The sequence below is a fragment of the Carlito syrichta genome, unplaced genomic scaffold (assembly GCF_000164805.1).
Source record: "Carlito syrichta isolate Samal-C Ts95f unplaced genomic scaffold, Tarsius_syrichta-2.0.1 Scaffold301907, whole genome shotgun sequence".
Lineage (NCBI taxonomy): Eukaryota > Metazoa > Chordata > Mammalia > Primates > Tarsiidae > Carlito > Carlito syrichta.
Window position 1 is genome coordinate 68709 of NW_007246003.1, and position 13441 is coordinate 82149.

At 40.0% G+C, this 13441-nt stretch overlaps 1 protein-coding gene across 1 annotated transcript in view; it reads left to right on the forward strand.

The window, feature by feature from the left end:
- Positions 1-2334: 2334 nt before the first annotated feature.
- COLEC12 (collectin subfamily member 12) overlaps positions 2335-13441 on the forward strand; it is a 40049-nt gene continuing 28942 nt past the window's right edge. Inside the window, exons 1-4 of the mRNA XM_008055646.2 lie at positions 2335-2434; positions 2647-2738; positions 4343-4373; positions 6111-6233. Coding sequence (XP_008053837.2) covers positions 2335-2434; positions 2647-2738; positions 4343-4373; positions 6111-6233 — 346 coding nt within the window. The remainder of the gene's footprint in view (positions 2435-2646; positions 2739-4342; positions 4374-6110; positions 6234-13441) is intronic.

The window sequence follows — 13441 nt, forward strand, 5'->3', positions numbered from 1 at the left end:
GAATAAAGTGTTTTATGTGTTTAACTTTTGTTCTAGTGATATTGCATAATATTCAAGGAATGAACCAGGATATTAACTCTTATTGTTTTTGTTGCTTTTGAGGGCATTCTGATTATAGGAACTTATTTGAATCATCAGTTTTACTGTTAGAGCCAAATCATTCTTACGAGTTTATGGGAATATATGCCACCAGGCAGTAGATTAATAACTATAAAAAAACCACATGAAAAGGTCACTGCAAATCTCAGATCAAAACTTGTGGTTTTCTGGATTTTGCAGTCAACCAGCTTTTTAAAGCTTCTCTTTGGTAACATGATCTTTATGGCAAGACCACTGAGCAACAGACACTTGTGATAATTAAGACAGCCCAGGAATGCCCCACACTTACCCACAGTGCCAGCCTTCTCCTACCAAGGAAGGGAATTCATCAGCATGTTTCCATTTTAACAGACGAGCCCACCTTCGGTCATATACATGGCAGAAAAATATAATAATGAAGGAGACTCTTTTTTTCTCCAAAAAGATCAGAAAAACAGACTGGATTGGAGCCTGGACCCACAGCACTTGGGAGGGCTCTTTATGGAGAACCACTGCGGAAAGGAATTCTCTTTGCTTGTGAATTCTTCTGGCCCTCTGCACTGTCGTTCCTGGAGCATTTCAATTATTCCCTCAAAACAGCTAAAGGCTCACTTATCAGTGCTTCCCCTTCCCCCACCCCAACCACCACCCTCTTCTTACTTGAAACACGTTCCTGGAAGCAGAGTAATACAGGGAACTTTGAGTTTGGGCACTGGGGACCAAATCATCAGCCTATTCTGAACTTCCGTGGAATATTCAAGGAGTTAACCAGAGTGATTCTGGCTTCACTAGGCCTCCAAACTTTTTTGAATAACAAAGACTTGGACACTGGAAAATACATTCAAAACATGAGCCAAGAATGGAGTTCAGCGGGAGCTAGTTCAAGAGGAATAACCAGCGGAAAGGCATGCACCCTTCAGGCCCTGTCTGTCTGTAGCCTGCTGAACTACAAATATGCTATTTGGGCCAGGGTTTTTGAGAAGTTGGATCTTAGTGGTGAGGGGCAGCACCACTCCACTTCCTGAACTGGAATTTCTTATCTGCAGCATTCTGCAGATTGGGCTTGCCCTTCCTTCCCCATGGCCCCCCCGTCCCCCAAGGGAACAAAGTCTCCAGGCTCTGGAAAGTAATGCTAAGAAAACAGACACTACAAAGACTGGTAACAGGGGGATATTTCTCTTGAATGTTTTTTTGTGATCATCTAGGTTCAAGGAGGAGGGGCATCCCCCAGCTACGTGAGCCAGCGGGGTCTCTTTGTAGTAGGCATCTGTATGTTTGGCCAGATGTCCTCCCAGCAGAGGGCAAAGAGGGAAAGATAAAACAGAATTCTTATTAAAAATAAGTCAGGGGAGGGAGGAACAAGACAGAGAAAGTGTGTCAAGTGGAAAGGGAGGCCAGGTGGTGCCATCTGATATTGATTAAATGCCAATACAGTCAGCAGTGAGAAATGCACACAGTGAGGAAGTGCCCCCCGCTCTTTGGAATGTGAACCAGTGACAACTGTCTGGGAGCAGATCTGCACGAAGACCAGATCTGCACGAAGACATGCACAAGATGCCCAGTGGAACACAGTGGTAGCTGACAGAGAAGAATGGGAGGGCTCATGTGCTAGAGTTAAGACACAAGACCTGATCCTGCTGTCCCTTGATAAATATCACTTTTCCCATCAATAACACAGTGATGCTTGACCAGATGACCTCTGTACCACCTTCTAGTCCCCAGATTCTATTATCTACTGCTGTCTATAATCTCAAACCAAATTTTCCGAGCTCTTTTCGTGCAACGTAAGGAATCACCCTGGAGAAGCATAAAGAGCTCACCCACCATAGTCCTAAAATGCAAAAGGAATGAAATTCCCTATGGACCATGAAAGTGCCATCTAGACCTTCGATAGGAGGTCAGCTCAACATCCCTGTGTGTGTCAGCACCCTTTTGTGTTTCACAGTTGACACCAAAACACATTTATTGTTTCCCAACATAAAATGTGACATGTTTATAGATCTACCTATAATTCCCCCTCTCCAGATTTAAATATTTTTACCCTTACTGGATATCAAGGGTATTTGTTTCCTTTTAAACTACCAGAATTTAGAGAGTTTAAGAGCTGGGGCGTGTGTGTGTGTGTGTGTGTGTGCATTTTCATTCTTTAGTTAAGAGGAAGCCATTGAAAGATTATTTTTGTTTTTTCCTTTTTTTTGGCAAATGTCATGAGGACAGCAGTATTTTAGTACAGGGAAAGGCTAGACTCTATTGGGAATGGAAGAGGAAGCTTCTATTGAGATTAAAAGATCTCACACCACACTGTGGCAGTGGAAATGGAGAGGAAAGGATGAGAGGTACTGTGACTTAGTGGAAGGTTCGTGGCATTTGGAGTCCAACATTTTGTGATCCTGACTGCAACATGTGCAGGATGTTAGTTCAGCTCTCGTTACCATGCCTCCTTGCAGGGTTCTTTTATGGATTCAAGATGCTGTGTTTAAAGTGCCCAGTTCAGAACCTGGTACAGCATTAGCAGTAAATGAATATTAGCAAACTGTAGATAATGGTCATGATAAAAATAACCCACAGGAAGATTAACAGACCTGGTGACTAAATTGGAGTACAAGTCCAAGGGAAAAATTTATGGTGACTTTGAGCTTAACTGCTGGAGGACTGGAACGGTATTATTTAAGTTGGGTGGAAGTAAGAAAGTTGAGTGGAATCTAGAGATCTGGTTTGGTAGGGCTTGTACAAAGGTCTCTTTTGGACATAAGAAGTAGTGCTGAGACATACAGGTGGCTATTAAAGAAGTGGGCCAGAAAGGAAAGAGAGTTTTTAAAAGTGGGAAAATTGTAACACAAAGAAACTGATTTACTTCAGGTCTGTTTGATCAATGACTGATTGTACAGCTTTATCTTCAAGAAATTGGCTAAGCAAAGGTTGATCCATCATGACCATCTTCTAAACTAAACCTCTACTCTTCAAAGTGTGATCCTCAGACCGGGTGTCCCCTAGACTTTGTCAGAAAGGCAGGATCCTCCCTCTGACCTACTGAATTGGAACCTACATTTCAACAATGTGATTTGTAAGCACTTTGAAGTCTGAGAAGCATTGTTCTGAAGTATGGTCCCTGGATCAGCAGCATCAGTTTAACCTAGGAACTTGTTAAAAATCCAAATTCTTGACTGGGCGCAGTGACACATGCCTATAATCCCAGCACTTTGGGAGGCCGGGGTGAAGAGGATTGTCTGAACCCACAGGTTCAAGACCAACCCGGGCAACTTGGCGAGACCTCATCTCTACAGTAAATCCAAAAATTAGCCAGGTGTGGTGGCACATGTCTGTAGTTCCAGCTTCTTGGAAGGTTGAGGTGGAAGGATCGCCTGAGCCCAGCAGGCCAAGACCGTGGTGGCCATGAGTGTGCCATTGCACTCCAGCCTGGACGACAGAGTGAGATGACGACTCAAAAAGAAAAAAAAAAAATCCAAGTTCTCAGGCCCCATCTTCGTCCTCCTGAATTAGAAATGTTGGGTTTTAATGAGCCCTTTCATACGCACTCCAAAGTTTGAGAAGCACTGTTATAAGTCAGGAAACAGACAGATTGAACCCTCTTCCTTGTGCCTACAGCCAGAGGGTTGTGTTGAACACCAGAGGGACTGGTTGAACCCTGAAAGCTAAGTTTAAGTCATTGTTATATGCTGTTTCTCTCATCATTTTGCATTAAACACAGCTGAAGAACTCTTTTCATTGAAGAAGGGCACTATGCGTAAAATTACAAACTGAAGGAGAGAAACTTCGACTGTGGCTTAATCCTCATGACTTACCCATCAAAAGTTATTGAGTACAATTATGAGAGATCAGTCCTTTATGTGCTGTTGCTCCTGGGGGACGCTATTAGTAAGATACACATAGGGAAACAGGTCAGAAAAACGGGGACTCTCCTGATACTCCTTACAATGTGATTTTCACATTAAAACGTCCACAGTCTTTGTCTTCTGTGTTTCTAATCAATCAGATGGAAACTCCCTTTATTCAGTTTCTAGAGTCACTTGCAGCAGTGATGCTGGCTTACTACTTAGATGAGAATGTTTTTCAAAAAGTTGAACTGTAAAGCAGTAAAAATTTACCTTCTCTCATCAAAAATGTCTGGCTTTTCTATTTGTTCAATAGTTGTTATTCAAATCACTATGATACATGAGGGTTAGTGTCTGTTTTCTGTATAGTGTGCAAAAATTGGTATATCTTGTGCATTTAATTATAAAATTGCCTGTGTTTTCTGCTGCAGGTTTCTGTACATTATGATAAATGGCATGCTGGTAAACCAGTTATGGGGAAAGGGGTCATCCTAATTTGTAGTGTTTGCCAATTTTTATGGTGTAAATATGCCCTCCAGGACTGATCTCAAGCTACCAACAGTTTAACAATCAGCTTCCAAAATTCTTACAAATTTAACAACTGGCTCTCAGAAGCCAGTAGAAACCTACTCCAGCATACCACTGAAACAAATGTCAATGGACAAGTCACAGGTTTTTTTTGGTTGTGTTTGAATTACTGCAGGTCCAATAATGTCTGAAACAAGTAAATATGAGTGTTTTAAATCTTTTGTCACATGGAGATTTTTATTGAAATTATAATTGTTATTATGATAATGAAATTTGATTTGAAACTAGTTATATTCATAATGACCTTTCAGTCAACAACAAACTGCATATACAATAGTGGTCCCAGAAGATTATACAACTGTATTTTTATTTTTATAGTCTTGAAAATTTTTACTATGCACAATATCCATTATTAGTACATTTCTTTATTTTAAAAATGTGGGGTACAAGTCAGGGTTAGGTATACCAATGTTCATTATGCAGGTCCCCTTGTTGATGAGGTGTGTTCCTCCCTTCCCTGGCAGTTTCCCTCCACTGCCAATCCCACCCCTTCTCCCCTGGCAGTTTCCCACTACTGCCAATCCCCTTCTTATAGTATTATGATAATTGTTCAAGGTCCACTTATGAGTGAGAATATATGGTATTCTGTTCTTTGTTTCTGTGATAGATCACTGAGTATGATCAACTCTAAATCCATCCAAGTTGCTGTGAAGTCCATATGTCTGTCCTTTATGGCTGCATAATATTCCATTTTGTATATGTACCACATTTTTTTATCCAGTCCAGCTTTGATGGACAGCATGTTTGGTTCCATGCTTTTGCTATTGTGAATAGAGTGGCAACAAACACGTACGTGCAGATATCTTTTTTTGTAGAATGATTTGAGTTCCTCTGGGTATATTCCCAATCAGGGGATTGCTGGGTCATATGGAAGGTCAATTTCTAGTTCTTTCAGAAATCACCACACTGTCTACCAAAGAGGTTGCACTAATTTGCATTCCCACCAACAGTGTAGAAGCTTTCCTTTTTCTCTGCATGCTCACCAGCATCTGTTGTTGTTTGTTTTATTAATGATGGCCATTCTTACTGGGGTTAGGTGGTATCTCAGTGTAGTTTTGATTGTATTTCTCTGATGATGAGTGAGGCTGAGCACTTTTTCATGTGTCTGATACAACTGTATTTTCAACATACATTTCCTGTGTTTAGATACACAAATACTTACCATTGTGTTACCTGTTACCTGTGATGTTCAGTATAGTAGCATTCTGTACAGGTTTGTAACCTGGGGTAATGCCATATAGCCTAGATGTGTAGTAGGCTATACCATCTAGGCTTGTGTTAGTACACTCCATGATGCTCACACTATTGCAAAATAGCCTAAGGATGCATTTCTCAGAACGTATCCCCATTGTTAAGTGACTCATGACTGTGTTCTATGAGACAAAATTATGTGCTATTTTAAATTTATATTAAATGCATGTAACAACATAATGGTAATGTTTAAAGTGATTGTGTTGCTAAAGTGATGAGTGTGTTTAATTTTAAAATACTTCTCATAGTATAGTAAAGCATATGAAAAAAGCATTCTTAGTCACAATATTTGAACCAAAGAGCAAAGAGATACTCTTTGAAATGATGTCTTTGTTTACTAAAATTTGACTTTTCTTACAGGTATTCAGGAAGGAACACAATGTACCAAATGTAAAAATAACTGGGCACTGAAGTTTTCTATCATATTATTATACATTTTGTGTGCCTTGCTAACAATCACAGTAGCCATTTTGGGATATAAAGGTAAGTACACTTTCATTTTTTTTTTTTTCCAGATAACAAGTGTACCTTTGTTAATTTAAGCGTGAAAAACTAATCTCTGCAATTATGAAATATTTTATTCATACAACTCAGATGCAAAATTTAGCAACATGATAAACTATATCTCTGTGTCTTGAACTTCTTATAACTTTGGGATCTAAAAGGGAGCATAGTAATTTTTTTTGACTCTTCTCAGTAATAATAATGGTTCTGTTGAGTTATAAACTTTTTTTCCTCTTTGTCGCTTTTTCCTACCTATTTCCACCAACTCCTTCTTCCTCTATTTTTTTTTTCATCTTATCTCTCTGAAGCTTTATGGAAACCCTGGAATTAGCACAGAAAAACTAAATTAACAGAGGATAAGCAAAACACAAGATGTTCAGAGATACGACTTACTTCACTCATGGATTGAAAGATTCTTTTTTTTACTGTGAAGAAAAATTCTTTTTTTTTTTACTGTGGTCACTGTTGTTTATGTAAAAATACTGCCCTGTAGAAATTAAACTCAGAGGCAGAGGCAGTACTACCACGTCAATTCTACTTTATAGAACATTAGGCCTAAGCTTGTCTGGTTTAAGGTAAGGACATGATTTTTGTCTGAATCGTTCAGACTTGCAGACAAAGTAGGTTCCCCACACCCCTTTCAGATACCACAGGTAGAAGATGTCATGATCAGAATCACAAACTATACTACCTAAGCCCTTTTCTAGAAAACAGCCAGGGAATCCTTCCCATCAAAGACATGTGAGACAGATGTGTGGCTTCAGAACAGAGGTAGACATGGAGTCTGCAGATGATCAGAATCTTCTCTCAACCTCCACATCAGCTGCTTTCCCTCAGAACCAACAGGCTCATGGTAGAAAATTCCCGCACATTTCCTTCTCTGATCCATGGCCTGTAGACCTGACCTAGGAAGGCAAAGATTCAAAGTGAATTCCCTCCAACTTGTAATTCCTCCTACCTCTCTCACAGCATGTAGTGATTTCCTGAGGAAACACAGTGGGTATTAGAATGAGAGTGGACTTTGGGGCCAGATGGTCCAAGTTCAATTCTCGATCCTACCATTTTTAATACAATTGTGAGTGCTTACTAAGTGCTTTCTAGCATGCGAGGCATCGTGCTAAAGTCCTCTGTGTGGCTGTACAACACTCTGTGAATCATAACCTCTTAAGAGTTTCTGATGTCTAATCTATAAAATGGTAATAATAATGCTACTTCTCAAAGTGATTGGGATGAGCACGATAATTGAACCACTTGTCCTGAAATTGGTCCTGGTAGATAGTATTTATATATCTCTGTTCCTTGCTTCTTCATAACTGCATTTGCACAGTTCTAGCCATGGAAAAGCACGTTAAAAATGCTTAGTATGGTGAAAACTTTTTAGTCCCATCTCTAAGGCCACATACATGGAAAATAATGTGCATCATAGAGTATGTTGACTAATGAATTTGAGCAATAGAAATCTGGAAAATTACTGGGTCATTTTATCCATTTGTGATGGGTTAATCTAACCTGGAGTGTCTTGTTTTTAGATGAAGCAGAAAACACTAAGTGATTAAGAAAGGATATTAAGTCATATTTAGGGCCAGGAAGAGAGATGGAGTGAGAACCTAGTGAGGGATAGAAGGGTGTTCAATGTCCCAGATAATTCAGGTAGATTGGAAGATTACTTAAATCATTAATCACTTCTCCATGATTTTTTCTAGTAAGACGAGTTAAGGGAGAAACTGGAAATCAAATCACCATTTAATAAGTGCTTTTAAGGCTCAGTATTATGTGATAACATTTACTATTAAAAGAGAAAGTAGTATGATTTGATGAATATATAATGTTTTGTAATTTTTATCTCTGCTAGGAAATGAGATCTGGTTCTTTTATGCCTTCAAAATTATACAGAAAAATCCAAAGAAAATGACTTTTTATCTTTTTTGTTTGTTTATTAAGGTACAGATACTTGCTCCATTTTTAACCCAGCGAAAGTCCTTCCCAGCTCTGACATGTTCTGTGTGAGCTGGTCACTTGCCCGAGTACCTTTGCTGTATTCTCCACCTAAGTGCTTCCTTCTTGCCCTTTAGATATATGCCTTGCATGAAGTCTCTGAAAGATGTACCCCACAATATCATAATAAAAAATATTGATTTAAAAAAAAAAGAAAGCACCCTCCTATTTGCTCCCATAGCACCCTTTACTTACTGTTAGCCGCTGTCACACTGTATTGTTAGGCCCAGTGGGCTTGTCTGTCTCAGCACCCAAACTGTAAGTGTCCATGAAGACAAGACACTATCTTTTCTTTTTTATATCTCCCGCTAGCACCTAGCCTCATGGTGTTTAGCAAGTGCTCAGGAAAGTGTACTTAGTGAATTCATGGGAGGATGGATGTATGGATTGTGGATTAGGGCTGACTTCAATGAAGGCAAACAAGAAATGCCCAGGAACCTCTACACAAATCTACCCACAGGAGATTGCTGCCCCTAAAAGCCTTACCCAGAAACTTGAAATTTTGGAGACTGACTTGGCCTGCTCTTGGGTATAATCTCACCAAGATCAAGAGAGAAGAGACTGGGAGAGAAAGTACAAGGGAAGGCAAAATGATATCTTGGCCCTCTTTTTTCTCCTTCAGTGCCCCCATCCCTTAGGCCTCTGCTGATAAAAAGAAGGTAATATAGCATGCACTTTTGGTTTCCAAACACGGTGTTAATGAACTAAAATGTTGATGTTTTCCAGATGTGCTTTCTCCTTACTTATAAAGTGACTCCTCTTCCTTGCTGATAAGATTCTGGTGACCCAGCATTTTAAGTGGCAGAAAGATAAGACCCAGTTCTCCCTACACACAACCCCCTTTGAAGTCTAGAGAAACTCCATTTAAAAAAAGAAAGAAAAAAGATACTCAGTGGAAGAAATACACTAAGGCCTTTCTCTGAAGGAAAAGTTGAAAGGAAATGAATAGAAATGCCTTATTTATCAGAGTTGGCAAAGGCAACTTCATACTGTTTTCTTCCAATTTATTCTTTACTTCTACTTTTATGTCATTTAACACAGCTACTAGTGAGGCTACAATAAGGTTCCTTCTAGAGAATTTGCTGAACAAGTCAGAGAACCGCTTAGTCACCCTGACACGACCTGTGCAGTGGCTGTGACCACTTTGCAGAAAACATGCTCTTGGACAGTTAAGCTTGGTACATCCTCTGCCCTGGGCTTTTTTTAAATCATTAGTTGTGTGGGGCTTCCATGGCAGGATTCATCTCTTAAGTTCAATGGGTCATGAGTCCTGCAGAATAGTCCCTCAACAGGAAAATCCTTCTCCATTGTCCTGCGCAGCAAGTGGCCTTCTTAAGGTAATTAGGATGAAGAGAAAAGACAGAAATCTGAATCTTAACCAGTCAGAATTTCCTTTAACTCAGCATTCCTAGTCATAGAAGAGTCTACTTTCCTGCTAAACTCTGCTAAGGTAGCAATTACAATTGAATACATAGACTTTGAAAATGCACATCAAATCACACTGTAGATCTCTCTAGAACCCAGGATAACATCCTACTACTAGATTTTCTGTATTTCTATAGTGAAACCTGAAATAGGTAAAAATTCCTTTATTAAGACTCTAGGGGAGTGTAACTGGAAATCCCAAGTCCCAGCGAGAGGTTGTATTTATCCCACAGAACCATGATCTGTCTGGTGCAAACACTTGTGAGTACCAAGTAGACGCTCTGTGCTCTGTTTTTATTCCCTGTCCTTGTGGCTGAGGCTGTGGCCTAGCCTATGTCTCTTGTATCATCGATGTCTAGCATTATGCTGACTACATGCAGATGCATAATAGATATCTGGTGATGATGACTTTAAAGAGAACATAGAGAGATATCATTCTTCCCCTCAAAGGGATTCTTTTTTTTTTTTTTTTGAGTTGGAGTCTCACTCTGTCGCCCAGACTGGAGTGCAGTGGCCGCTCCCGGCCACCGCAGCCTCGACCTGCTGGGCTCCGGCGATCCTTCCGCCTCAGCCTTCCAAGTAGTTGGAACTACAGGCGCGCGCTACCACGCCCGGTTAATTTTTTGATTCATTGTAGAGGTGAAGTCTCACCAAGTTGCCCAGGTGGGTCTCGAACCCGCAGGCTCAGGCAATCCACTCACCTCAGCCTCCCAAGGCGCAGGATTACAGGCTGAGCCACCGAGCCCGGCTCAAAGGGATTCTTTATTGGAGGAAGTTGGATTTAGGGAAAAGAAATACCAAATGAGAGGCAAAGTGGAGTCGTAGAAAGAGCATGGATTTTGCAGTTAGATCTTCTAGTCTGGTGTCCCACTTAGTAACTTACAAACTGTGATTCTGGGCAAGTTACTAAACGTCTCTCAGCCTCGATTTCTTAATCTGAAAAATAGTTTTAAGGATCAACTGCAGTGACAGAATGATACACCTGGCAAAAATTAGATTCTCAATAAGTAGAGCCTTGTATTATTATCATCCAAATAAAGGTTGAGTTGGTGTGCAGTAGAATCAAATCATAGGGGAGGCTGAACATGATGGGGTGGCGGGACGTGGAGTAGACCTTAAAAGGTGTGAGGAAACAAGAGAAGGGAAAAGCTGTCACTTACACAGCTACAAGCTGTAATGAGGTTCCTTCTAGAGAATTTGCTGAACAAGCCAGAGAATCACTTAGTCACCAAGACAGGGTCTTTACAGTGGCTGTGATTATAAGACACGTCCATAGCCAAGAGAAAAAGAGACTGGTGGCCCAGACCAAGGGATGATACTTAAGTGCTTTTATAGAAAAGGTATTACTGTCAGAGTATCTTAGAGAATTACACTTCAGGTACTGGAAGAGGAACAACTCTTCAGGTATAATACCTGAAACACGAATATTCTGAAGAAAAATTATATGTCAAGAAACAGCTTCCAATGAAGGGGAGCCTGTAAGAAACCAGACTTCTAGTCACCCTGCTGTGTCTCATGTTCATTTGCCTTGGATAAGAATGATCTGCAAACTGAGGAGGTGTATGTCTATAGACTGGGTAAGGTAGGATAGCCCTACCACTACATTCCTGATTGAGAATTTGTGGTAATAAATTAAGAATAAAAAACAATGGAAATGTTACATGCTCTTACAGCAAGTGTGAATTCTGGATCTCCATCAGTTTGGTATTTTTATGCAGTAGCAAACTCCTGGGTTGCAACCCTAAAGTTTCCAGCTTTATACTGAGAGTCTATTTTTAAACACAGACACACACACCCCAGTGTATGTAGCCAGTTCATTAGCACTTGCAGGCAAGGCGAATAGTTTCCTTGCTGCATGAATACAAAGTTAACAGGCTTTTTGTCTTTTTAAAATTTATGTATACCTTTTGCATTTACTGTACACAAACCTGGATTATCTGTCCACGACAGTTCTATGTTTTTTAAAACTAAAATGGAAGAAAAATTAGAGAGGGTAGAAAATGACTGACTGTCAGCATATTTAGAGGTTTCTTTGGCTTCCAGGAAAGAAGGGCAGGACTTAAGATCCTGCGTGCGGTTTGAGGACAGATGGAGGCATATGTTTTGATTTGAGGATCAATTGAACCTAGACTTGTAAACATTCTGTATTTTAGTTTTTAGAAAGTCAGCTTTGCTAAAAACGCCAATGAAGCACTCTATGCTTCAGAGTTTCCAGGGATTTAGGAGTAGGCATGCCTAGCAAACCACTGTACCTCAGTGTCTGTGTGGTAATTTAACAAATAATATCAATGAAAGTCATACTTATTGCCAATGCTGATGCCTCCCTGGGTTGATTGGTTAGTACATGTGTTTGGATGACCTGTAGAACAGCCAATTTTTCACAGGCCTCAGCAGTCAGCAGGCAGATTGTCACATATTTAAATAAGTGGCATAATACATAAATTGTCATTGAACACCTACTATGTACCACACACTGAGCTAAGAGCTGGAGACAAGACTGAATGTAAGTTTTCCTGCCCTAAAAGATCTCATAATAAATAAGCCATAACAACACAGTGCAGTGAGTTCTGTTATAGGGAAAGGACTACTTGTCTGGAGAATTCTGCAAGATGCACCTCAGCTAAGGGTTCCCACAGGAAGTGACGAACAGAGTCTGGAAGAGCGAGTGGGACTTAGCTCAGAGAAGAGGCCATGGCAGAGCATTCCAAGCAGAGAGAAGAACACATAGAAGGACTTGGGTGAGAAGGCGTTTGGTGCAGTGCACACATTTCATTATGTCCAGACTGTAGAAGCTTGAAGGAGAACTTTGTGAGCTTCTGCAGGGAAGGCTCCAAGATCCATAGGGCCAGTTCACTTTGGGTAACAAAAACACATGGGAACTTACTTCTTCCTGACCGAGTCAGGAAAATATTCTCACACAATCCTGCATAGGTAGATCACTTGATGACTAAAATAAACTGACTCTTCTAGCTCACAATTAATATATGCGACATATTTATGCTTTAAATAAAGTCTTTTAACGCCTGTTGATACCAAGAACAGTTAGTTTTGTTCCCAAGCTAGAGGTTGGATGGATCTCACAGGAGTCACTTCTGCAGAAATATCCTCTTATTAGACTTTTTAGAAAAATAAGCTTGAATTCATAACCATAGGGAACATCTGCCTTCTGAGAATGGGTAAGAACCAAAGTTTAAATTGAGCACTGCATCACTAAGTTTACCTATTGTGTACAATCAAGAAAATGCTTTTAAAAAATCTTGTTTGGAAACACCACATAGGCATCTACTTGAGAACTAATAAACTATAGAATCTGTTGTCACTAACTAAAAGCAGATTTTCAGGACTTTGGGGTGGAACTCATAATAACAGAGGCGAATGCTCTTGACTTTGTGTCCCTTCTATGCCAACTTTGTGTACAGATCTGAGCTAGGTGTTCTTTGCCAGTCGAATCCTTTTCTAAGTGAGTCCCACCTATCAGGAATGTTAGGGAGACTGATAAGTAACAAACCTGCAAATTATCAGTTAATTCCCACTTATGGAAATTAATGTAGGAAATAATATAGACTGAGGACTTCTAAAATACATAGAAGTTATAAAATTAGCCCCAAACAGTTTCTGAGACATTCAAAGCATTACTGAATCTAAAGAACAGTTAAGGACATGCATTCTCAACCAAAGTGTATTATACCATTGGGTTTTATGACAAGTAAGTTATTTATTTTTCTAAAAGAATGACTTTACCCCCATATTTGAGTTCATTTACACTT